The sequence below is a fragment of the Podarcis raffonei genome, chromosome 7 (genome assembly GCF_027172205.1).
Source record: "Podarcis raffonei isolate rPodRaf1 chromosome 7, rPodRaf1.pri, whole genome shotgun sequence".
Lineage (NCBI taxonomy): Eukaryota > Metazoa > Chordata > Lepidosauria > Squamata > Lacertidae > Podarcis > Podarcis raffonei.
Genome location: NC_070608.1, coordinates 67,271,804 through 67,299,565, shown reverse-complemented (window position 1 = coordinate 67,299,565; position 27,762 = coordinate 67,271,804). Strand labels below are relative to the sequence as shown.

Below are 27,762 nucleotides of genomic sequence, written 5' to 3'. Positions count from 1 at the left end.
TCTTCTTTACAGAAAACTATGGGTACTGCACAACTGGAATAATTTTACTACTGTAATACAAGGGAGTAGCATTGTGATAGCTTATGAGATTAATCGCCTGGGCAGTTCCTGTGAAACAAGAAGGTGGTTTGCAAACTGCGTGCATTGCTTGCAATTTCTGGGAAGGATTAACAAATCCGGCCCCATGAATTGAAAGCCCTGGGTGCCTGGAATGGATCTTAAATTCTTCTTAATTCTCTGTGGAATGTGCATATACATTAACATTTAGAATCATCTATCTTTCTCTTCTGCTATAGAATTTGTGGAAGCAGATATAGATAATCCATTCATTATTTTTTGTTTGCCATGTGAATTCTGATTCAGATATAGCATTACAGCCAAATACTTACTTAAAATACAGCCGTACCTTGGAAGTCAAACAGAATCTGTGCCGGAAGTCTGTTCAACTTCCAAAACGTTTGGAAACCAAAGTGTTGCTTCTGATTGGCTGCAGGAAGCTCCTGCAGCCAATCAGAAACTGCAGAAGCTCCGTTGGACGTTCGGGTTCCAAAGAACGTTTGCAAACTGGAACTACTCACTTCCGGGTTTGCGGTGTTTGGGAGCTAAAACGTCAGAGTAACAAGGTGTTCAGGATCCAAGGTACAACTGTATCTGTAAATACCATGCTTCATTTAAAAAAACAAAACTTCCAGGCCAGTTTATATGATTTAAAAAACAACAGCTCAATTATGCTACTGGGGGGGGGGGCGACCATCTATTTTACTTATTTTATACACAATCCAAAAGGGGGGGGACATTATAAACTTCTGTTTATTTTTTGTTAAAACCATTTTGAGATTCTTTTTTAAAAAGCAGTAAATTGTTTAATAAATATTTAAATGTAGATCATATTAGAACTCAAAAGCATTTTGGTTGGGGCCAGAACATTTTGCTTTGGTTACATAGGATTCACAGGATACCACTTGTTTCCTCTCACATTTTATATTCTGATCCATATATATTTATATTCTGGTCCAGTTGAATCTTTTAGTATCTTTGTTACTTCCTCATATTACTTCCAACACATCACCAAACAGTTCCAATCTGCACTGCAAATGGCCAGGTTTTTTTTATTATTATTCTGGAATGAAATTTGGCAGCCAATATCACAGATATCACAGATTATTAACACATATTCTCTCTAATTATCCCTACTAAATATGTGAACAGATACTATGAAGACATTTCACTGAAAGGAACTTTTGACATAAAGGTAAAGGTAAAGGTACCCCTGCCCGTACGGGCCAGTCTTGACAGACTCTGGGGTTGTGCGCCCATCTCACTTAAGAGGCCAGGGGCCAGCGCTGTCCGGAGACACTTCCGGGTCACGTGGCCAGCGTGACATCGCTGCTCTGGCGAGCCAGAGCCGCACACGGAAACGCCGTTTACCTTCCCGCTGGTAAGCGGTCCCTATTTATCTACTTGCACCCGGGGGTGCTTTCGAACTGCTAGGTTGGCAGGCGCTGGGACCGAGCAACGGGAGCGCACCCCGCCACGGGGATTCGAACCGCCGACCTTTCGATTGGCAAGCCCTAGGCGCTGAGGCTTTTACCCACAGCGCCACCCGCGTCCCTACAGCGCCACCCGCGTCCCTAAATATGTGAACAGATACTATGAAGACATTTCACTGAAAGGAACTTTTGACATAGATGCTAGCAATTGGCGATCTCTATAGTACAACAGTGGAAATTGTTTTTTAAAAAATCTGACTATATTCTTATGGTATAGAAACCTATGGAATGTACTTTTTGTTGGAGAGAGGTTTGGGAGACATTCTTAATCTCTGGTAGCAGAGTTAGCACAATAGTGATTGCTCCAAGAACACCGAAACTTGATTAGATTTACATCTGCCCTCATCCACTCTTGGGGGAAAAAATCTCCACAAAAATACTTAGGCTAGAATAAATCACAGACGCTTAACTTTACAAATAGGTGAATATTTTACTCACAGTTTCCAGAAGTTACAGCAAACAGCTCTCTATCCGTTGGCAGTAAAATAAAGATGAAAAAGGTTCCAAACTACTTAAAAAGCAAAGTACTTGGTTTCCTTATAAAAAGGATCATGCAATTTCTGATTAGGAAAGATGCAGCCTTGAAAATCTCCTGTTAGAGATTCAGTTTATGTGTAAACAACCATGGACACATGGGTTCTGGAAGCACAAAAAAGACTTAAGCAGGGAGCAGAGGCTGCCGAGAGCCTCCTAAGCCATACCTATTTGCAACCTGAGCTCAGGCGAACCCTTTCATGAACACAAGTGTAAGCCAATAACTGTGCATTACAAATTATTGCATAAAATATAACACACAACTCTAAGGGACAGGAAGCCCCCAATCATTTCTACTCAGTGTGAGGGGGGATTATTTCCTATACCTTAGTTTCATATTAAGAGGTCTTTCTCCCTGCTCCATCTAAAGAAATACGGTTGTTTTAACTTGGGCGTTATTATTTAAAATGTTTAGGCTTTCTATACACTGCCTTCAGTATATTATTGAATTTTTGTTATTGTTTACTTGCTTCTGTGATTCCATAAGTTGAAAATAAATTTATAACAAGTATCTTCATTGATTTACCGCTTCCTACCTTCTTCTTCCCTGCCCTCTTCACTCACCAACTACAATCTTAGGCCAAGATTTTAACCATACATTTTCCTTGAATGCCCCTCTCTTTGTTACCATCAAGAAGCAACTGAAAACTACTCCATTTACTCACATCTTTCCCAATATGATTTTGCTTCTTCTACCTCTTATGTTTTGTTCTCACTTATTAAATTGCCTTTTTAAAATTGAAGCCTATTACAAAGATAGGGATTGCTTATCTTTGTTAAGCTATGTTGTCTTTTCCCCCAAATGCTTAAAAAGTACCTACAAACAGTGGCTATATTCGGTCTTAGTGGCCATGAAGTTTAACGTGGCTTTATTTGAAAGGTTCAGATGAATCCCTTAATGGAGGTATGGACTTTGGGGGGCCCAAGAAGGGTGCCCTCAATGGGGTCCCCCTGGTATTCTGTGGGCCTCTCTGATAACTTGCAGGCAACTTCAGGTCAGGCAGTTTTCAGCGGGAAAATGATCAAAGAGTTAACATCATTTCTTGGAAGTCAAGAACCCTCTATCCTCCACCCTCACACCTTGAGGCTTCACAGGCTTCTAATTTGTACAAGCTATTTTACAAATATTTTATAAATCCTTAGTACTGTGACAAAAATTAGCAGAAATAAATTTACTCAGCAAGACCAGGAACACAGTCATTCTGAAGAGATATACAGACAAAAGTTAAATGCAATTTTCATTTATTTGGTGAATACAAAATATTAAAATTTAGTATTCTGGCACAACACTTCATGAAACAGCAAGCATAAATGAGCTATGAGTTTTAGCTTCATTCAATATTAACATTTAAAAGTGCCTAAAGTTTTTCACAGTATACATTTGTAAGCTAGTTACCCACTTCCATTTGTTCTTTAGCATACATGTATTTGAGTCAAATGAGCGATAATGCTCCATAACATTAGAATTTTTTGTTTTAGTTCAAGACACTGAAGAAACCAAGGGCATAATCCATCCACAGATAAGCACAGTAAAGGCGCAGAATGAACAGGAAAGTTAACATGTCATTAAGCACATGTAGAAGAGATTCGTTCTTCTTTAAACTGTTGATTATTTGGCATGTCCAAATTGCTTTAAAGGATCTAGAATTTATTATTTGAACTAAGTGTGTTGGCCAGCTTGAAGGGCTATCCTAGCAGGTCTAGAAAACCAAAGCATTATGGCAAACAGGGAGAGCAAATTCTCCTTGCAACAGTTCCCATTAAAACAGTAGCAAGACATAAATGCAAAGATGCTTTTTGTGACTCAGTTACTAACCGGAATGATACGAAGCAAGTTTTTATGCTTTTGCGACAACACCAAGCCCAGTTTATCCGTTATTGTTTCTACATTATTTCCTTCCTTCCCTTCTAACTGGCAATCCTCTCAGCCCCTCAAAAAGCCCAATGCTCCAAGTGCTTTTGTTTGGATTGGCACTTTCCAGGTTTACTTACAAAACAGCTGGGTAACTGTACCAAAAACAAGTAAACATAACTACTATAGTATTAATCTCAAGCAGTTGGTATTGTGATTTCATCTATTTTGAGAATCTAAAAATCTATTAAAATTGGAAGACTATAATTGAACCAGAAGCTGCTGGACTTGATTTGAATAATGTTCTCCAAAGGGCAGTTTAAAAAGTGTTTCCCTTTTTATTTTATTTTTTGAAGAAAATCTTGGCTAACCAACAAACTGGCAAGTAGAGTCTCTTAACAGTCTTTTAGGCACTTGGAAAATGACAAAGGGTAGCAGGAATTTTTATGAACCAGTTCAACACTGGGGTTCAGCGTATCTGCAACCAATGGGAACCAGTCAATTTATACACAGCAAATATGGTTCCCAAAATCCACTCAGGGATTTTGTGTAAGTCCAGATTCCATGTAGGTAATAAGATTGGCATGCTGTGAATGAAACCTTAGAGACAATATAGTTTTGCAAGTTCCACTGCACCATCAGAGTAAGGACCTAGGCACTTCCTTGTGCTACATTAAGTTCTCTCTAGCACCCTATTCTCTCCTTCAATTTCTACAGTGTTAAAGCCCACCTGTCTTTTACAGAGCTGGCAAAAATAAACATGAACGTGTTACAGATAACAAAAAAATGGACAACTTCTGTTTTGCTTATAGTCCTCCCCTAGTATCTCAGTAAGGATCGGGGGTCCTTGATCTCTGCTGAAGATCTACAACTATTTAAAGCATACGTCATTTCTCCTGCAGAGATCATATGCGTAAAGCTCTGCCATCAAGAAATTCCTTAATATAGCATTTAACACAATATTATCACAACTCACCACATGTGTCAAGAGTGGAATGTCAAAATCCAACAATCTGGTGGGAGAAAACTCAATCTCAAATGAGGTTTCCCAAGAGCCAATTCAAATATTGATTCTCCAGCTTGGTAATATCCACATGCAAATATCGCCTCCTATCTCAAGGAGGGGGCAGCTCATTTAAAGAGAACTCTCCCCTCAACAAATTAATATGCTATATTTAAAAACTGCCTCTTCACAAAAGACTTTGGCCCAATTCATGTATTGTCCCAGAGCTGAAATATTTCATCTTTGGATAGTTTTTGCTGCTTTGACTAGACTTTGCACAGCCATTTGAACCAACTCATGCAGAACAGGGCCTACAAGGTCCAGTTCCCTGGCAGAAACCATGTAATCAAAATAATACACAAGCTGGGCCTTCTGTAGGAGAGTTGAGGTGTTACTGTTGTGTGGGAGGAATTTACCAAATCAGTCCTCAGATTAAGAAGTGGATAACAGAATTAACTCTTTCATCACTGCTGACAATTAGTATTGGTCCAGAATTACCATCAAAATAGGTCACTCTTAAGTTCTACTCTTCTCAAAAAGCTTACTTCTAAGGCAACAATCTGGTTATTCCTTGAAATCACAGAAAAGCAACAACAACCCAAAAAACCCAGTTTTCTTCATTAGCACCTTTGCATAGTCTCTTTTTCTAGTTCAGTTTCCTTCTTTCACCACCGAAGATATCACCTCTTCCACATTTCTGTGAGACATACTCAGGCCACAGATACAGTCCCATTTAGCAGCAAACTGTCCAACTTTTTAAATAGCACCCATTCTGTTTCAGTCCGTCTTTTCAGATTTCTCTTTTTTTGCCATGCAACGACGAACTATGCTGTCAAAACCTGCTATATAATACAGGGCAAGCAAGCGGAAAAAGCCCAGGAAAATAAGCTGTAAAGGGAGAGAAGGAGAGATCTTATTCAACATACTTCTGCTTAGTGGTCATTTAATATTTTTTCTCATTGATGATCAGAAGTGTGGTTCACCAAGCACTCAATTATTATGTGAAAAAGGACTGTTCTATTAAATATTAGTCTTATTTAAACAAAGCTTATGAGAGGTATATTTTGTTCTCTAATTAAAATAAATTAATAAGTTATTTGAAAGTACTATGAAATATAGTCACATGGTTGGAAGGGACCTTATTTTAATCCCCCCCCCTTTGGAAGCTAGTGAATGAATCACCTGCCCCATGTATCTGCACAACAATCTACCTGAAGCAGAAACAATGCAAAAGACTACAGAATGACTAGTGTTGTTTTAAATTTGTAGAAGAGAACATGATTTAGGGTTGCATTGCTCCCTGGAGAATAAAGACTCTCCTCCCTGGAAGAGAGGGGAGTGGTTGTGGGTGGGAGACCGAGCTCCGCCCCTGGTAGGGGGCCTTAGCCCCCTCCCCTCCTTACCTGGCTGGCGCCCACGCCCACCGGAGGCAGCCAACCAGGTGCCTCCGGGGGGGCGTGTGTAGCAGCTTAATGCTGTGGCGCCAGCTCCGCCTCCTCCTCATTCGTCGTCGTCCCTCAGTCGTCCCATTAACCTTAAAAAAAAAAAAATTCCCAGGAGAAATGTGTGGATTTGCGGCCACAGTATAGTCAATTGGGCCCGCGTTCGGGCGGTCAGCTGCGGCCTTACCCACCATCTTGGTTTGCCACCTGGGATGCGAGTTTCCTGGTTTTCGAAACGCGGCATGCGGTGGGAAGAGCTTATGCCATTGCTGATTGGCAGAGTAGCCACGTTTGGCCCTCCAGACATCCTTATCATTCACTTGGGAGAGAATGACCTTGCTAATATGAGAAGCGTGGACTTCTTGTGGAACATAAAAAGAGACTTGGAGGCGATCGCGGCCTTGTGCCCCAGAACAATGGTGTTCTGGTCCTCCTTCTTGAAAAGAATTGTTTGGCGCGGTGTGCAGAGCGGTATGGCCATTGAAAAAACCAGGAAACTCTTGAATCGGGCGGTAGCCCGTTGGGTACGCTTTATGAAAGGCCGAGACATTTATCATGACCGTATCCGGATCGGCGACCAAGCCATGTACCGGAATGACGGAGTTCATCTAACAGACATTGGGAATGACATCTGGTTGGACAGCGTCATTAGTAGCCTTAGGGATTGGTTGCAGCTGTGAGGGTATTGGCGGCGAGCCCCTTTGCGGCTTGGGTGGCGGTTAGGCATTGGATTCATGTGTTGTGCTGTGTCAAGGGCTAGGTGTGGCTATCGCCTATGCTATCTACCGTGGGTTATTCCGTTAAAGGAATCTGGCGGTCGTGTATTCCGTCCGATGCCTGCTTGGCGGGAGGCCATGGCACGACCCTCGGTGACATCAGGGGGTGAGCCTATAGTTGGATTAGCATCAACAGGCTCCACCTACTGTTGAATAAACCCACCTCCTATAGTCATCCAATGCCTAAGCCAATACCTTTTCACTGCTGTAATCAATAAAGTTGTGGCCTTTCCTTGCCCATTAACCTTATATCACGTGTCCTTGTGTATTTATTTCACATAGCGGGGGTCGGGCCCTCGATCCACAATAATGGGTAACCAGTAGAAAAGTCACAGGGAAACAATGTGAAACAACCTTATGATGAACAGATTCAATGAATGTTTAGCAGGCCCAGCAAGGCTGAGGAGACATTTGCCAGATGGGTAGCAACAGTCCAATTTAACATAGGCATACATTTGCAAGCTGCTTGATCTCAAGATCAAGTCCAAATTGTATGATTTCCAGCTTTACTTGCATGAGTTCAGTAGTTTAGCTATGCATTTGGTTATCCTTTCTGAAATACATGGCAATTTCTGCAGGTAAACATTAAGGAGATGCAAGACATTCATATATGCCAAACTATGGCTTGGCGATATAAGAGCAAGCTCTGCGCTCACATGCTCTCCCTTTCACATCTGACTTTCGGTTTAGATGATTCCTGGTTTGCTGCAACAGGCACGCTCCAGTTTGCACATGACCTCCATTCTAGGATACAAGCCTACCACAAACTAGTTTTTCAGTTTGGACACAACAGCACATTCTTTGCCACAAACCAGGAACTAATAAACAAAGCATGGGAGGGGAAGAAGTAGAACCATTGTTTGGCACTTCATGTGAACCAATTCACAAGACGTTCAGAGATTTGTTCTTGTTAACAAAACAGATGTTGCTATGAACAAAAGGCAGCCGAATACTGAAGCTTAAAACAGGTACTGCAGGTCAGAGATTCTGATGATCTGACAAAGGATTATCATTCTGGATGGAACTATAATCCTGAAGCAGAAGGCGTGCATCTTGTGTGTGTTTGTGGTACTTATTGACCTGGATTTATGGCTGTGACATTGCTCAATGAAACATTTTGGGTATGATCAAGTTATAGGTTATTAACTGAAACAAAAATAAAAGATAAATACATGTGGACCTCAGTGGGTTTATCTCACAATTCATTGGATAGAGCAGCTTTTGCTGCCAAGAAGTAGAATACTTCCTGATCACTCTTTACTTTAGTAAGCTTACTGCACTGAAGAGATCTGCTGCACAAAGACTAGATTTTGAATTACATTGAACTAATAAATGTGAGTGTACACAGCACTAGAAGAACCCAACAGATTTTGAAACATCATCATTTGATATTATTTTGTTACATACCGCCTGTAGGGCTTCAGCAAGAGAAGAGATAGGCGACATTCCACCAGTCAATATTGTTAACATGTGACCATCTGTGCCAACAGAACTGGCAAATTTTCCTTGCTGGATGGGGGGGGGGGGAATGGAGAAAGAAGTCAGGTGGTTTCCAAACAATTGTATTAAAATAGGATGTGTTTCTTACCAAGGGACAAGAGGAGTTTAATACTTTATAAAAAAAAAATGACAGGTGTTTTATTTGATTTCTGATCTTAAAGGTACATGTTTCTGTTTAAGCATGCACAAGACTGATACTGTAGTCTGATTGAGATATAGATAGATACCTTTCTCTATATATAGGCATCATCTAATATCTCAAAGTGGTATATATGTGGCAGACACATGCTTTTAAAAAAAATAATGTGAAATAATATGCCTGTGGTACAGAAACAGCTATTTTTATATTCCACCATTTTGAAACCTAGGAATCACCCATACCACTATTATTTATACTGTGCTTGTTGGCCAAGATTGGCTCCCAAAGCAGTTTATTTTTAAAAGGAACCATGTGCCAGACTTGAATCAGGCCATTTCTGTCAACCTGTGTTGAAACAGGGCACCTTGAGTTTTTGAATATCAAGTCTACTAATTTAAAGTTTGAAATGCATTTTTAACCTGCGCCCATGTAGTAATATTTCAACATTTGCAAAGGGAGGGTATATATTAAGTAAAAAAAAAAAGTGAAGTGACCTTTAATTAAGAAACACAAAAGAATAAAAAGAGTAAATGACAACATGATTGAAAATCCATTTTAAAAAGTCAGAACAAAACAAAATCCATTAACACAAACCATCTTTCAAAGCAAGCACGCAGTTCAGGTAGAGGGACAATTTGTAACTAGAACCAATTACATGTAAGGGCAACTGCCACATTTATTCCACCCCCCGTTTTATTTGTTGTCTACTTTAAATTTCTAACCTTGGGAGAAGGGCCCTTTCTAATTTTGCCTATGCAAAGGTCCCACGTATAATGATGGCACTGTTTAAAACGGTGCAATCCTAGACATATCTACTCAGAAATAAGTCCTATTGAATTGAATGGGACTTATTCCCAGGTAAGTAGGTTAGGATTGTATCTGAAGGCTCTCTTTATATAAAGATTCTAGTATTCAGAAAAGGTAGTAGACAAACACAGACAACCTTTACCCTTATAATAAACTAGCAAGTTACCCATGTTTTCCACCCACAAAAGAATTTTATACAAATACTGCATTTTACTTACAATGGCATCTTTAACAATTATTCTGGCCACATGATCAGGTTTGCAGACCGATGATGTTTCTGAAATAAGCTTAGTCTCCAAAATCTTGAGCAAAAGTAAATGCAGAGATTACATACATATAACAGCAGCTGAAATGTTACCAAGTATAACTACAGTTCACCTCATATCTGTTAAGAAACGTAAGACCATCTGAACATTTTTTTTTACAAAACAAAATGTTCAGGTCAAGAGGTGTGTTTATAGTTGCATTTGTTGATATTATATTTATCATTAGATTACAAGTGAATGCAAATTCTAAGTTAAAATGCAGTTTTCTTTAATAATAGGAAGAGTGAAACTAGAATTAGTGCAACATTTTAGATGCAACATTCTGCTGGTCGCTATCATAAACACACATCTTTATATGGAGACACAGTTTTCTCATATTCAGCAGGTATCTCTGACACAAATATTACAGAAAAATAAATTGATATTATGCTCCCAGGAGAATTGGCTCTAACTCTTTTATACATGATTTCCATTAGCTTAGATCTGCTACCTAAAGAGCCTGCTTATAAATCTACGCTTCAAGAAATGCATTGTTGCCTATATGATCTTGCAGAAATGTTGAGAAAAGATAAAAATGTGATCTATATTCATTCTTGCATTAAGCCTGATACCACAGAGTTCTAGTGTTTGTCTTTTTCATCCTTTTTCATCTTGTCAAACTGTTTCCTCTTAGAAAACACTGAGCTAATTAGTATCTGTCAATGTGATTAAGGTATTTGTTCATTTGCAGTTCACCTGATTCAGACCTCTCTGGAAGAGTAAAGGCAGGCCTTAAAGGGGCTTAAGAGGCAGGAATTTGGTTAAGTTAGTATTGTTAAATATCACTTGCTAACACAGGATCAATATTAAATGGAAATATTTTGGAGTTTGAGGTTCACAAGTAGGGCTCTCATACCTGCCCGAAAGTCAAGTGGAAACTCATTGTTTGACTAAATCCTAAGATGTAGTTGACAAAAACTGGCCTCTGGACAATTCATTACTCAAGAGTAATAAAAGCAAAGATGTTCTGCCACCCTAAACTGCTTCATATTCAATTGTTAATACTTTCACTCTGAAACATTTAACAGATTTTTAAAAATGCTTCGGGGCAGGGACAACGTTCTTTAGGGTCACAGACCATTAAAGTTTGGTTTTTTTTACAAAAGGATAGTCTTCTTTCATGTTTTCAAACCAGCTTTCTATAACTATTAGGAACTGAAACAAGGAATGTGAAAGAATGTGGCGCTCAGTAGCATATGGCTATCCTACCACCAATTCAAAAGCAAGATTAAAGGCAAACTCAAAAACTTTCATTACATTGGCCAACTAAGAACAATCCGAAGATCTCCTGTAGGAGGGTTTTGTTTGGTAACTTTTATTGCTGTATGATTGTTAAATGTGCAACAAGAATGCTCAGGGCAATACAGTAAAAGATTGATGCAACACTGATTATTAACGCAAAACCAGTTGACTCTTAACACAATTTTCTTCCTGTTTCATCCACCCACATCAACCTACATTAAGTTTTAATTTAAATATATAGCATCAAAATAAATGAAGGTGGTGCAATAGAAACAACATTTTATAAAAAGACAAGAGATCCAGGTTTAGATTATTAATCAGCGCTGAATTTTAGGACAAACAAGTAAGCCTCATCTGAAATTACTTGGCAAGATTTCTATGGTGATCTTATGCCCTAACTTGCTATAGCCCAGGGATGTCCAACAGGTCGATTGTGATCTACTGGTAGATCCCCGGGAGGATTTGGTAGATCGTGGTTGATCGCTGGGTCCCATTCCGGCCCCAGCCCCTCGCCCTGCCCTCCATTGTTGCACGATCTGCAGAACGGAAGACGGAGTTTCCTCAGTGAGGTTGTTTGTTTCCCCAGCGATCTATTGGTGAGCGGCTGTTTCTCTTTCTCACCCCCCCCAAAAAAACTGGGCTTTTCTCCTCCCTAAAAAAAGCTGAACAACTTAGCCCTGCACCCCCCAAAAAACAGGGCCTTCCTTTCCCCAAAAAGGTCAACAAATTTGACCTGAACCCCCCAAAAACGGGGGTAGATCACTGCCAGTTTATAATTCTGTGAGTAGATTGCAGTCTCTTGGCAGTTGGCCACCCCTGATAGCCCATCAGAAAAGACGGGGGGGGGGGGACAGCTTTTAAGGAGACATCTCCTGCACAGAATATTTGACTAAGAAGAAACAGAGAACCTGCTGGAGGTTTTCCTTCAGATTCTACCTAATGCTACCCTGTGGATGGATAAGACAAGAAATTAAGCAAAGGAATTAGTAACGTGAGTCCTGTATCATGGAAAGTGTGAGTTGAGTTTAAATATTTGTCTCCTACACGTTCACTGTTAGTTTCTATCTTGCTTATGCAGCATTTTAGTAAGATTGGAATATTAAACCAATTCAATGTGGCATTATGCAGAAGTGGATAATAACTGCACTTAATTGCTTTTTAAAAAACCCAAAAAGTAACTCAAAGCAACTAACAGAATAATATAGAGATGAAAACCAGCAGACAGTATAGAATCAGTTAAAGAAAAAAAAAAGTTATATCAAAATAGTGTTATGTGAATATTTTCAAGATAGGTTTTGTTTTTTAAAACCTAAAAAGCCATATGGATGAACTCAATATGGACATGCCCAGAAACAAGCAAGTATTGTCTTAATGTTGTATAAAATATTAATAAGTTAACTTTTTGGAATATTCCATCTCTTAAGATTTAAAAGTTTTTATGCTCATTTATATAAAATTTATTTTACCAAATGAAAGTAAAAAAATATTCAATATGGTTCTGGAAGGCAGATGCTGAATTCTGGAAGAAAAAAAAGAAGTCCCTCCTATGAGTTTGGAAACTGATCTGGCAACAATGAGCAAGATCATATGGTATATCTGTCTTAGATCAGGAAAACGTAAAAGTTAACAAATGCGAACAAGAATGAAGATTGTTTAAGAATTTTTGAAACACTGTATATACCAAGGAGTGACACAATATAACTCCTTTCCTGTGACTAAAAGTTGAGTACACACTTATACTCAAGGTTTAGATTTAGCATTAAGCACATCATGGGATCATTCTTTTTTGTTTTGTACCTATTGATCCTTTTACTTTATGTAAGTATTTTGCATGACAATAAAGAGGAACATAAAATTACCTTTGTCTGACTTTCCTCTGCAAAGCCAGGTGTGTCTGTATCTGGAGGATAGGCAACTGTTACGTAGATATTATAGGGCTTTACCTGTTACGTTGAGAAAAATATTTAGTTCATGCTCTAATATATTGAGCTTTCCCATGCTTACTTGTTTTTACAAAGATATACAACGTAATATGAACAAAGAGGCATATAGTGGGATTGTATCTTACGGACATTTTACTTGCGCACAGGGGCGTAGGAAGGGGGGACGCTCGGCCCCAGGTGTCATCCCTGGGAGGGTGACAAAAAGGCACACCATGGGGGCTTGCCCCGCCACCCCCATGCGCAGTGGATTGCCCCCCCTCAAGTGCACAGCATGGGCTCTGGGCACCCATGCAGCTAACTCCGCCACTGTCCCTGCCTTAGCTGGAGATGGACAAGAGGGGAGAGAACAGGACCCTTTGATCAGGCAAGGCTATTCTTATGTAGCAGGGATATTTACAATAAAGCTACCAAGATGTTCCCCCCTGCTTTTCTATGTCCATATGATTATTGCGGTCCATGTGTGCCAGGTATTCAGGAACGAATAATAAATAATAATAATAATAACAATAACAATAATAATAATAAACAAACAAACATGTCTTTCAAACATAGAAGCTGGATGATGCCAAGAGATACATCAGTGCCTCCTAACACCCCAAAAAAACACAAGTTAAGATCCATACATCCAACATTTCAGGAGAGAATTAATATAAGAATGTATTCACGTTAGCATGAAAATTGTTTCTCATTGTTCAGTGAGCTGCTGAGATGGTGCTTAAACAACTGTCCCCTCCTTTGCATGTCTACTTAGAAGCTGCACTGAGTTCCATGGGAATTCATCCCAGGAAAGTAGGTGTAGAACTGCAGCCTATGAACATCAGTTTCTTTTTGAAATGGTCCATTTAATTAAAACAACAGCAGCCCAATAGCTGAAGTTGAACAATACTTTATTAGGACTAACTCAAATGTCTCAAAAGAATGAGCAAGTGTTTGAGTTGCAGAGTTGCTCAGGGCAGATACTTTGAAAAAACACAAGGGGGAGGGGAGGGAAATGGCCCCTTGAAAGGGATTTGTGCTTCTGATATGGTGCATTACACGGTCAGCTTTAAAACGGGGGGCTGAGGGGCTAGCCTGTGTCCCTCCAGATGTTGCTGGACTACGTCCCCCACTGGTCCCAGCTAGTATGGCCAATAGGAATGATGGGAGTTGTAGTCCAGCAAGACCTGGAGGGACACAGATTAGCCACCTGTTTTAAGCGGCATTGTAAAAGTAAAGGGAGTTGCACCAAACCATAAGGAAAACACACATCCTTATTAGGGCAATTCCATTATTAGTCCTATCTACTGCAAAATAGGGACGCGGGTGGCGCTGTGGGTTGAACCAGAGCCTAGGACTTGCCGATCAGAAGGTCGGCGGTTCAAATCCCCGCGACAGGGTGAGCTCCCGTTGCTCAGTCCCTGCTTCTGCCAACCTAGCAGTTTGAAAGCATCTCAAAGTGCAAGTAGATAAATAGGTACCGCTCCGGCGGGAAGGTAAACGGCGTTTCCGTGCGCTGCTCTGGCTTGCCAGAAGCAGCTTCGTTATGCTGGCCATATGACCCAGAAGCTGTATGCCAGCAACCTCGGCCAATAAAGCGAGATGAGCGCCACAACCCCAAAGTCGGCCACAACTGGACCTAATGGTCAGGGGTCCCTTTACCTTTACTGCAAAATAGTGTGCAAAGTTTAAGTTCTACCATCAGGCTAGATAGTGAACAGAGCAATGGGGTGGTGGGTGAGAAGAAATTTGTTTCTGGCTGATATTGAAGCCATGGTGTCTGCAGGGGTTTTAAGTGCTTCTGCTTACAATGTTAAGTATATAAACCAGAAAATAACACTTGCAACTGCAAGTATCTTATCTTCCCTTCTTTTAATAATTTAAATTGGGGGGGGTGACAAAAAAGAAATCTGTACCACCTGAACTTGCTACACCTCTGCTTCTGCAACTCAACTTTATACTATTGGCTGCAGCCTCTATTTTTATCTCGAGCAGAAAGCCAAGGAGAAATCTCGCCCTTTTAAAATAGCATTCCTGCCACTTCTCTGCAAGAAACACCCTGGTGAAGAAGGCCTTCCTGCAAAGCTACATGTTGTTTGGAAGCAAGGAGAGCAGTGACCCTCTGCCTCTGCCACCTCACCAGCCGCTACTGGGAGGGAGCTTCTCATTGGGATCTCAGGAGATATGCGGCGGGAAGAGGGTCGAATGAAGTATAGCAGGGGGAGGAACAAGCAAACCTGGGTAACACATGCCTTGCTTGCATTGCTGCCATCTCGGGCTCTTGCCTCCTCCTCCTATTAGGTGTGCATGGTGGTTCTGCAGCTGCATAAGGTGCCAGTCCCTCAGCTTGGCTGGCTTGCTCCACACTGTCAGCTGGCAAGGGCTGCAGCAAATCCAAACCACTGTGAGGGTGCCTCTCCAGCAAGGGCAGGCCCAGCCACTCCTGGTGGGACACGGGAGCAGTGGCAGCGGTGGCGGCACTGCAGTTGCTCTCCAGGCTGTACTTCTGGCCCGCCCACAGGGAGGACAATGAGCTACCAGAGGGGGAAAGAGGGAGCTGCCTTTCTAGAGCTCCAGCTGGGCAGGAAGGTGGCGATCCTGGGGATTCTTGGCTCTATGCGATTTTGCGTATGCACGCTCTGCCCGAAACCAGATCTACAATCTCTGAGAGTACAGCAGCTCAATACACTGCCTGCACTATTACTTCTCATTTTGATCCGGTGGACAACTAACCCTACTAAATGAACAGTTTTTGCAAATCGTATACAATACACGCCTTCTGAGCCGAATGGTGTCATGAGCTCTGGAATATTGTACCACTTATTGCAGCAGAATAGCTAAGTCTATGCCTTGTAAACAGCGTTGAATGTTGCTGAGCCTGCTTATGTACTTTTTGGGCAACACTATATTGTACAATATTCTTATATAATACTATTAATGTTTACTTGATTCTTTAATTATTTCCCCCTATGGTTTTAGCTTTTTGTTTATATGTTGTTGTTGTTGTTAATGTTATACAGAGAAACTATAAGATACATGCAGGTAAGGAACAGAGAATCATACCTCCATTTGCAAAGCTTCAGCTAGTCCTCGAAGAGCAAACTTTGTTGAAGAATAAGCAGTATAACCAAACAGTCCAACTTGTCCAGCCTGGGATGACACAAACACAATCCTTCCCCTCCTCCGTTCCTTCATGGTGGTAACTACTGCCCGAGTTGGGTAGACACTACCCAGATAGTTGATAGCCATCAATTGCTGTAGACAAACATACAAGTCGGAGGCCTAGTTAACAGATTTTATATTAACGAAGTGCAATATCAATGTAAATGAAATGAAATAATGAAGTGTGATTGCTGCTCTGCAGCTTTAAACTCAAGGCATCGGCAATATTAATACTCATTGCCAACAGGTGCAAAATTCCTACTATGGACGATGTTGCTTCATGTTACAAATGGAGTTTCCAAGCTGTAAAATGCTGGGTTATAGTCCATTAACATGCTGGAAGGCAACCACTTGGGGGTTCCTTTGATGATGAGCAGTAACCTTTGTGATGTGTTTGCTGTTTTGATTGCCTGTGTAACTCCTGCTGAGAGGACAAGGGTGGCCAAACTTTTAAAGTGGGAAACATTGTAGCTAAGTGGTAAAATACATGTTTTACCTGCAGAATATCCCAAATTTGCTCCCCAGCGTCTCCAGGATTGAAGCCAACTAAAAAGGGATGGCTAACCTGTGGCCCTCCATATGCTGCTGGACTCCACTTCCACTGGCCCAGCTAGCGTGCATGGCCTGTAAGGAATGATGGTAACTGGAGGGCAACAACAGTTAGCCATCTCTGGTATAGAGAACACTGAGCAAGCATGGGAGCAAACAGTTAATATGTATAAAGCAATGGAATTATATCCAGTAAATAAAAATGTAAGACACAACAGTTTACTAATTACATAATCTGCACCGAGTAGAGAACTAGTAGAAAATGATATTTGCAACTGCTCTACTTTTATAAAATCACTTCTCAATTTTTTTCCTCTGAAACTAATTAACGGCTTGGTTCACATGTTACATTAAACCATGTATTGTTTTTAATATTCAGTTGGAAGCCGCCCAGAGTGGCTGGGGAAACCCAGCCAGATGGGCGGGGTATAAATAATAAATTATTATTATTACATTATTATGGTTTATAATGAAAACTGCCCTGTGATCTTTGGATGAAGGGCAGTATAGAAACTATTATTATTATTATTGAACAAATAATGATTTAATAATGTGAATAAGCAGTGTGCTGGCGCATGCTGCTGAAATTATGAGCACTTTGCATCTCCCCTGTCCATGATATGCCAAGGAGAAAATGAGTCATAGCCTAGTTAATCTTTATGTGAACTGTTTACAAGTCAGCCACTGAAGAGACTCTATGGACCAACGTCAACATGAAGCAAACATTTCATTTGAGATGGGCTGAATTAGGGAGCCCCACTTTTGCTGTTATTATTATTATTTATTAAATTTGTATACACTTTTGCAGTTATATAAGTATTCATGAAAAAGTATTATTCCCACATGCTTGTCTACTCTGCATGCTGTGAAATACTCTCCTTTCATGTTTATGTGGTGGTTCATGCAAGTATTACCCAAGGAATGAAAGTTATGTAACAATAGCGTATGGCAAACTTCTCTTTCACAACAAACATTAAAGGCCTTTCATAATAGATGTTTAAAGGCAGCAAACATTTTTAGACACGATAAATATCTAATAAGAATTATTGGGTCTATGACACAGATAGAAAACATTCAACCCAGTGGAAAACTATGGGGGGATTAGAAAAAAAAAATTAGAATGTTAGGTCATTTATTTGAAATGGACAATAAAATATGCTGCTACAAGTTAGGTAAATTTTATATATAATTTTATCATTCAAAAACATTTCTCAATCTGGTGTGATTTTCTAGGTGCCGTTGAATTAGTATACCAGTACATACTCAAACAGGAGAAGTCAGGCTCACTTACTTCAAACATACTGATGTCAGTATCTTCAAACTTTCCATTAATTGATGTTCCAGCACAATTTACAAGCATGTCAACTGGACCCAACTTCTCTTGAGCCTGGAAAGAAAAAAATAGCAGGTGAGATAACAAATTTGTGTCCATAAATAATCACTACTGTCAGCAGAACATTTCTGCAATAAACACTTGCAATTGAAAAATGGGGGGAGGGAGCCAGCCACGTAAAACCAGTATTTCCTTACCTGTTTAAGGGCCCTTTCCACATTTGCAGCATCTTTGGAAACATCAAGAGAGATACAATGCACAACCTATGTGAATCGAAAAGAAGGACCATATCATTTGATATGTACAGTGTAAAATGGACAAATTTTTAATTCAACAAGTAAACTATTTTTGCAACACAGGTAGGAGACATATTTCAATGTGTGCATTGTATGTTTCTCTGCCTTTCACTGTTAGTTGAGAGGAGTGCAGAGTTCCTGTTTTCTACATAAAGTACTGGGATATTATATTGCTTTGGCATTTGAGAAGAACCAGTTAATATTCCAAAGCAATAATATTTAGCTCAGACTTTACAGATGAGCTTTGAATTATCAAATTTAATCCTAATAAGTCAGGATGTGCATTACTTTTTCATGCACTCAGTGAAGTGCCCCTTTGCTCCCTCACTTCATGTAAACGGGGAAGCAAACCTAGCAGCTTCAGTTAAACATAAATTCCCATTAACGTGCAAATAGAGAATTATGGTTAATGGCTTTTAAACAAATCAGGATTCAAAAGCCAACTTTAAACAGGTTTCACCACAGGACTATAGCAATGACACTTTGCTATAATTTGTCTAAGGCAGGCTTCCTCAACCTCAGCCCTCCAGATGTTTTTGGCCTACAACTCCCATTATCCCTAGCTAGCAGGGCCAGTGGTCAGGGATGATGGGAATTCTAGTCTCAAAACATCTAGAGGGCAGAGGCTGAGGAAGCCTGGTCTAAAGTCTGCAGACATCTGTAGCCTGAACAACCTGTATAGTCCTTAATAATTCAGCTTCCAATGAATGCTGAAGACGCACCTCTTTACCCTGCCTTTGACACTCAAGGTGTATGTTTTTAGGACCCACCTTATTTTTGTGTGTTTAATATTGTGCTTAATGTTGTAATCTGCCATTGGAGCTTAGGGTGAAGGGCAGGTAATAACAACAATAATTCCATGTGGATGCCTATTCAATTGAGCTCAATGGGTGGAACTCGTCTAACAAGTCCCATCAGATACAAGTTCTGTGCAAGAACATTCACTTGTGCAATGGGGTTTTCCTCCCACTCCTGCCCCGCTATGCACCCCCTAAAATTGGCTTTTGTATGGAAGGAAAACCCTCAGAAAAGCGCACAGGAGAGGAGGTGGGGATGGCTCCAACTGGCAAGTTGGAAAGCTAGTGCTTATGGAATATTCAACAACACCGACTTCTTTCTAAAAGAGTGTTCTTCTTCCTCTTTTGAATTGAAGTGGTGCAATCGTTAATGGACACTGTAGTGTTGTAAAAACAACAATAACCGCACCACACATACTTTTCCAATAATAAGCTGCTTAGAAGCGCATTAGGAAACCACACTGCGCTGTTCATCCTTGTTGATGGCTGCTATAGAACAGATTGTAGTCTCATATGAAATACTTTTTCTTTTCTCTACCGCCACTTAAGTCTTCGTTTTCCATAAAGTATGCATGACATGCCAGGGAAAGAAGCAGTATAGAAACTGCTTTGCATGTAGAACATGAGTCCCTCACATTTCCCGGCAGGGCAGAGATACTGGTAAATCCTATATGAGATTCTGGGACAGATCCCTATTAGTTAGCATATGCAATACTGAGCTAGATGGACCAATGGTATGGTTTCATATATGGCAGCTTCCTATGCTTCTATTAAACAGAACCTAAGACTAAATGAAAGACTGATGAAGTGAAATGTTTAACAACCCCAAGACATTACAAAAGCAAGAGAGAGAGGCACAGGAGAAGACAACGCCTGGGGCTTGCTCTTGTGAGGTTAATTTTGTTTTGTTTTAAGTGTTATGTTTTTGACACATTCATTACATTTTATTAAGTACCAGGAATGGCTCTGCTTTTCAGCTGAAAAGCAGAATATAAATTCATAAAATAAATTGCCAAAGACCCATTCACATATTGATCTTTAGGGCTTACATGAAATCATCCCTGTGCAAAAATTAGCTTTATTTTAAAAGGCAGGTAGCAAAGTCACCAAGAAAAAGATACTGATATCTCAAGAAAAAATTAAGATTGAGCCAGGGAAAAGTCATAAAACTGGCATGGTATTTTAGTCATATTTAACTGTAGCTAGCACAGAACTTTAAAATGCACTCTTACACCTACTTAGGTAATATGAAATGATTTTACGTTGTTGCCAATGACTACTGATAACACCCTAGAGGCAAGACAAACTTCTTCAGAAGCAGGAATTATTCTTTTAGGAAAAAAGAGAGCCCATTAAATATTGCACATCAAGCACATTTTCAGCCTTCTATATTGCAAGTCATGTCACTTTCATGCTTTGTATAAGCTTTTCTATAAAAGAACTGACCCCAGCTTTTTCTTAAATTGCAATCACAGTATTAGCATTATAGCTCACAACACAATAGTACCCAAAAGAGGCATTTGACTGCAGGATGTGTCTAGGATTACTCAGAATTCTCTAAAACGGAATTTTCAGTTTACCTATGGCATGACTATACAGGGCACAATATGCTACTCAATTTTCTCTTATCTACACATTTACTCCCTAACTTGTAATTCAAGTACTGCTGCTCTATATTAAGTCAGAGAAAGAACATGCATTTTCTTAACACATTTGAGAGACCTGGTAGAATATAGTCATCTTACCTGCTTATCATTAACTGAGAACTTCTCAATTTCTTTCTTTGCTTCCAATAGCCGGCACTGGAATTAAACAAGCACATTTGGAACATTCTGCTAAAACAATTAAGATAGACAGAACGAAAGTCTTCTTAAAAAAAATGCAGTATAGCAGCAAACATTTAGGTGCTTTATGCATTTAGGAATTGCCATCTTACGTGGTCAATTTACTGCCAATTCTATAAATATTTACAACATTCTGCTTCGGCCAACGTAAATTAAATCCACTGTTATACTTTATTTTCAGAAGTTTGCTTTGGCTTTGCCTATATGACATATGCAGTGCCATTCTGTGTATATCTAATTAAGGGGTAAAGCCTTCAATGAGTCTCACTCCTACAGAAGTGTGTATACGACTGTAGCCAATAGGCTATATACCATAAAGATATCCTGCACAAAGACTTCTGCCTGAACAATGCGACTTCTGCTCCCCCTCCCTGTACCCTTGCAAGGGGGGTGGCCCCAACCCTCCAGAGCACATCTGGGAGGCAGAAGAGATACAGCGGTACCTCGGGTTACAGACACTTCAGGTTACAGACACTTCAGTTACAGACTCAGCTAACCCAGAAATACTACCTCGGGTTAAGAACTTTGCTTCAGAATGAGAACAGAAATTGCACGGTGGCGTGGCAGCAGCAGGAGGCGCCATTAGCTAAAGTGGTACCTCAGGTTAAGAACAGTTTCAGGTTAAGAACGGACCTCCAGAACAAATTAAGTTCTTAACCTGAGGTACCATTGTATGCAGAACTCCTGTTGCACAGGTGGGAATCCTTGCATTAATGGGATGACTTCACTGGATACAACACTTAGTTCTTAGTCTAGCACATCCCAAGATACTAAGTGTATTGCATTACAAGATAAGTAAAGATTAGTAAAACTTCCCAGTGCACACATGTACTAGTTACAAGAATTCAGGCAGGTAACTGAATTCTTTTAACAAAAAACATTTGTCAGCCTACTGCTGACACCACACCCTCATGCAAACTCCTGTTAAGAAATGGAAGAACTGCAATTCTGGCTATCACTGCTCAAGATAATTTCCCACATACCATTTTAACTTCACAAACACAGCCTTGAAGACCAAATTCCAGTTAAGTGTTCTACTGTGATGGATTTTTTTAGTTGAGCCTTTTGATAGGCTCTTAGCTTATCTGCTGGTTTCTATTATTTTTTCCTTTTACTGCTGCTTGAAAACTAACCAGACAATAAAACAATTTAAATTTTAATGACTTCTATTTTATTTGTAAACTGTAAAATGCTTTGCATTTGATTTTATCATAGAAAGGTGGGCTATAGATGCTTAGAAGAATAAAATAAATGGCAGCTTACAAGCAGCATATCCTCAATCAAAACAATACAGAGAAAAAAAGCTATTTCAGCTTACTTACCAACAAATATTTTATGTATCAGCTAACTGCAAGACTTAAATATTAATCTTGCTTTAAAGCTTGTTGCTTCTCCCAATTCCAAAGATTGGAATTCTATATTTTGTACTCTGTTATACTAGAAGACTTTAGAAACAAACCAAGGATGGCTTTGAGTGTATTAAGCAGAAGAGAGTGGATATGCAAGTAAATTCCCCTTTCAGATGTTCACAGCAGAAAAGAGTGCAAAAAGTGGGAGTATTACTCTCTGCTTTGGTGCAATATCCAAGATACTAGCAAAGCAGAAAACAATTTTTAAAACATGAATGCTGCTCATATGCCACTTTCCTGAAGAAATGCTTAGAGTGCCTCTGAATCTACAGGCCAGGTGTGGGGAAACTTTGGTGCTCCAGATGTTGCTGAACGACACCTCCCTTTATCCCTGGGCCATTGGCCATGCTTGCTAGAATAGGAGTTGGCATTCAACTACATCTGGAGGAGAAAAGGTTCCCCACACCCCACAACCATAGGTAAATGGTTATAAATGGAATAGCCAATAGAATAAGCAGTTTGGCTTTGGCTTAATACTCTCGCTAACTCAAACACTGTATTCAAACTCTAACAGTCATTTATTTATTTATTCTGGAGAAACAAATAGGCCCCAATCCAGATAAAATTAGTACAGTAATCACTAATTTAAGCCCTGTTGCTTTCAAATTTGGTGAACTTTAGTAGGATTGGAGCCAAGGATTTTAACTATTTAATTAAATACTAGGGCTTTAGTTATAATTACTGTTGCTTCAAACCCTTTCATTAACAGCTTCAGGGCATCATAACTGTTAAATAAGCATGCTAGAAATTTACCTCATTTCTTGCAATAAGTGTTATAAAAGCCCCTTGCTTAAAGCATTCGATGGCAACGCATTTCCCAATGCCACTGGAACCACCAGTTACCTTTTAAGAGAAGGGGGGGGAAGCATATAGATTAAATTGATAAACTTGACAGCATAGACATTAGAATTATAAGCCTTTTAGAGAAGAGAGTGGTCAAACTCTGGGCCTGTTCACATGTGTGCAATAGTGTTTCCCCTCTGTAAGTAATGAAATGCCTCTTGGTGTCATGTGGACAGCTTCTAATGTTACGACTGTCCACAACTATTGCTTTGAAATTGCCACCACAATCACAAAGCTGCAAGCTGTCTATGGACATCCCAGCTCACTTTCAGCATGGTAACACAGTAAGGATTACTTTTTTGGGGGGTAGAGGAAGGCAAATAGGGGGTAGATGCATCTATGAACAAACTCATACCCCTTCAGCTCCGGTATATTACTATACCAAGATCATAATTTAGGTAAATTGGCAATTTAATGAACTCGCCTAAGTTAAAGCACAGGCAGCATAACTTCTACTACTTCTGGATACTTGTTTGCTATGCATCTGGACAGCTCCTAAAATATCGTAATCAATTTTTGCATGATGGTTCCTGAGATCAATGTACAGATTCTCACCTCTGTTTGCATACAATTGGACACAATTTAAAATAAGATGGCAGAATGAACCTTTCAAAACTGTGCTGATTTTGTTGTTGTTGTCGTTTCTTAGAATGCCCAAGCAGTGCCAGATTTGAGGCTCCTAGTTCAGTGTGTACTTCTTGATCCAGTTTTGCACATGCTAGATTATCAATTCCTGTACAATGTCCAAAACATGATAGAGCATGGTACAGGCAACTTCTAGGATACAAAATGTTCTTCACTCAATGGAAAATCCAATCAAAAACGCACAAGTGGCAAAATCTTTCATTCCTGTAAACAAGCAGCCTTTCAGTATCATCTCTCAAGAAGACCTCTTCTCCCTCACTATTCAAGTCTAAAAAATAATATTTTCCTCATTTCAAAAGCAGCACATCTGTTACTTTAAATTTTATTTAAAAAGTATATACCGCTTAAACTTTCAAGGAAATCCACCAGTGGATTCACAGGCTAAAGCCATAAGAACAAATGACATCCTTTGCTGGAGTCCTCCTTATGGGAAGAATTGTGTGACTAGAAATATCTCACTCGTACAACTGCTTTAGAAGAGCTTGTATGTTGATACCAGGTGAATTAGTCAGAATTAGGAATGCTTGGCTAGAAGAACAAACAAAAATGGTTTCTTCTGCTGCAACAGCAATGATGAGAATGAGGCTTTGCATTTCCATACTTTGGTATAGAATGTCCATTTAGAAACCCTGGAAGATAAGTTCATAGATCCACAAGCCCAAAGGAGGGTTTGTGAGTGTGATTTGGTGCAAGGATACAGAAGGATGTCAAAAAGATGCCATTAAAATGCAAATATGAGGTTTGTTAAACAGCAATTCTTTCCTACGCAGACAAGAAGTTCCAGTTTGTTTCCACCACACCTCCTAGTGGCAAAAGCGGTGTTGATGTTGCTGGTAAGAAGGGAGTGCAGTTTTATGTCCACAAAAGAAGATAAGTGGTTGCAGGGCCAGTTTCAGCCCTTACAAAAGGCAGTGGAAGAATTACAGGATATAGAATAAATGAATGAGAGACGTGCGGTGCATGAGAAACTAACCTGCATTGTGAACCCTTTGGATAGAAGGATTATGGATAAAAGGATTACCTTTAAACATGATTGCTATACCCCTCCAAGTTCTGATAGATGTAAGGCTTATTTGCTATTAGGCGACTTTATCACAAATGATTCTTCTTCTTTGGCAATCACTCGTAGCCGAGTAGGATTGTCTTCCAAGAACATGGTCTTAGCAGTGAGTCCGTAAGTGACTGTGGAGGCCAATTCTGGATCCACGTGTCCTTCCACAGTGGGGACATATGTTTCCGGGCGGGAGTTGATCACAGTGAGGGTTTCCCAAGCGTGCCTTCCTTTTAGCATGTTTCGTCTTGAGTGCCATATGTAGAGCCGGCGTACAGCTTCCGGGTCATGTGGCCAGCATGACTAAGCCGGTTCTGGCGAACCAGAGCAGCGCACAGAAATGCTGTTTACCTTCCCGCTGGAGCGGTACCTATTTATCTACTTGCACTTCAACGTGCTTTCGAACTGCTAGGTTGGCAGGAGCAGGGACCGAGCAACGGGAGCTCACCCCATCGCGGGGATTCGAACTGCCAACCTTCTGATCGGCAAGTTCTAGGCTCTGTGGTTTAACCCACAGGGCCACCCACGTCCCTCTTTATCAGCTTACTTATGCAATAACTCCATGTCAAGACTTTATATGCATACTAGTAAGTAGCAAAGGTCAACTCAGAATCCCTATTCTTCAATTTAGCAAAGACAACATTCTCCTGACACCAGATTCTTCCATTGCACACATGGAACAAAATTCCTCAGAAAAAGAGAAAATAAAAAGATAGGCACAAGAAAGGAGAAATTCAGTTAAGCGTCCAGACACAGCCAAACCTAAAATGGCGGAGACCTGCTATAAAATGTTTAAATTGCTTGGCTGTAAGTCCACTATTTATGTCATTTACATAAGTTTCATGAACAACATGCTTCACACCATCATTTGTGCAGATTATAAACAAAGAACCAATAATGAATTTGACTCAGATTAAGCAATTGCTCCAACATCAAGAATCTCTGCACATGTCTCCATCTTCATAACATGATGTCATTTGTCTACTCATGGAATTGTTCCTCTTAAAATAAATAGCACAAATCATGCTTCACATATAGAGCTTCATTTTAGGTATGTGATTGCTGTGAAGTGACATGTATCCACTTCTCTACTGTCCAGAGAAGGTACCAGCTTACGTATCTGTACGGGGTATGAATTATGGTGGCAATCTTCCCTTGGATCCTCTCCACTTTAAAGGAGGAGAATATAAAAATATAATTTAGGTAACTTCTGTAAATTCTGTAATCTAGTTTAAATTTTGCTATCTTGCTTTGCAGTGCTATGGTCTAATGTAATAAAATGTACCGTATTCTATGGTGGCCAAAGGGGCACAGGGCACAACTAAGAGCAACTGCTGGGGGGATGAACTGGCTTGAACCCAGACTTTCAACTACATTAGGGTGGACATCTGTATCTGTGGCCCTCCAAATGCAGCTGGACTTTAGCTTTCATCAGCCTCTTCCAGCATGGCCAACGGAAACTGTAACCCAGGAGCTACATGTTCTTAATCCTCTATTCTCTCAACAGAGATAATATCTATATTGTAAACTCCCAAATTCCACCTCCTTTTGTTAGTAGGCAGTACTGAGAATAACACATTAAGACAATCAGCACAATTTTGTATGTGATTGTGTCCCTTTAAGACAGGAAAGAGGAACCAGTGCCCCTCCACATGATGCTGGAGTGTGGGCCACAGCTTCCCCACCCCCTACCTTAAGACCAACTAGTATAGCTCAGACCAAGGTCATGGGTTCAACCCCTGTATGGGTGCATATTTCTGCAATGCAGGGGGTTGAACTAGATGATCCTCAGAGGTCCCTTCCAACTCTGAGTCTATGAAATGTATATGGTACTGATTCCAAGCAGTAGCATTCTTTCTTTTCTTTTTTAAAATGCCATTCAGTTTGCAGCACACACTACTAAACCCATAAACTGAGATTACGCCTTGTTTAATTCAAGATTTCCAGCCCACATTTCTTTTCCCAGGAGATAAAACAGATAAATAAGATCTTCCTCTCTTTCATATAACGATTTCTTTTTTTTTTCTTTTTTTGGGTGCTTCTAAACAGGAGCATCTATAGACAGGAAGGGAAAATCTAAAAGATAACCCAGCTCGTTCCTAATATTCCCTAATTGTAAACAATGGCACCCCCCCTTCAAAAAAACAAAAAACCACGTCTTTTGCTTCAGGCTAAACATAACCCAGACCTTCCACACCCTTTTCTAATTACTAGTCAAGCGCTACATCCCGGAATCCCCCTTTTTCCCCTTTTTGGCGGGGGGGGGGAAGGAGACAACATCTCTCCTCAGCAACGGTGTTAATTTTGCTTGCGCAGTTTGAAAGGGGAAGAGGGTTTTGGGGGGGGGGGAGAGCTGCTATTTCCCTCTACACTGAGATACACAGATCAACGTATGGAAATAAAGGTTTCGAAGGGCAGGAGGATGTCGCATTTCTATACCCGCTGCCCTCCGCCCCGCAAACCGCCCCAGGAAACCTTGGCTGGGCTCTCACCACGACGTGGGCGCCAGACAGCGGCATGGTCGTCGGGCTGCTTACGGGCAGCACTATGTAGAGCAGCAGCAGGAAGGCCAGGACGACGACGACCCCGGCGGCCGCCGCCAGCAGAACCGCCCCGGACATCTCTGCGACGGAGTGAGAGAGAGGAGCACAGCGGGAATGAAACGATGGACGGAGGAGAGGAAGCACCACGCCAACCTACTCCGCCGACAGCCTGCAGCCGACTGACTCGCTAACCCTGTCAGAGCTTTAGAGAAGGCATTCAG

The 27,762-nt window shown here is 40.4% G+C and overlaps 1 protein-coding gene across 1 annotated transcript; it reads right to left on the bottom strand.

Annotated features, from left to right (window-relative positions):
• Nucleotides 1-3,309: 3,309 nt before the first annotated feature.
• On the bottom strand, nucleotides 3,310-27,762 carry KDSR (3-ketodihydrosphingosine reductase). Its single transcript, XM_053397054.1, has 10 exons — nucleotides 27,491-27,762; nucleotides 23,213-23,302; nucleotides 20,952-21,008; nucleotides 18,311-18,376; nucleotides 18,072-18,167; nucleotides 16,133-16,324; nucleotides 13,010-13,093; nucleotides 9,822-9,905; nucleotides 8,565-8,666; nucleotides 3,310-5,827 (listed from the first exon to the last, which is right to left on the bottom strand). The coding sequence occupies exons 1-10, from the start codon at nucleotides 27,617-27,619 to the stop codon at nucleotides 5,717-5,719; spliced, it is 1,011 nt and encodes a 336-aa protein (XP_053253029.1). The 5' UTR covers nucleotides 27,620-27,762; the 3' UTR covers nucleotides 3,310-5,716.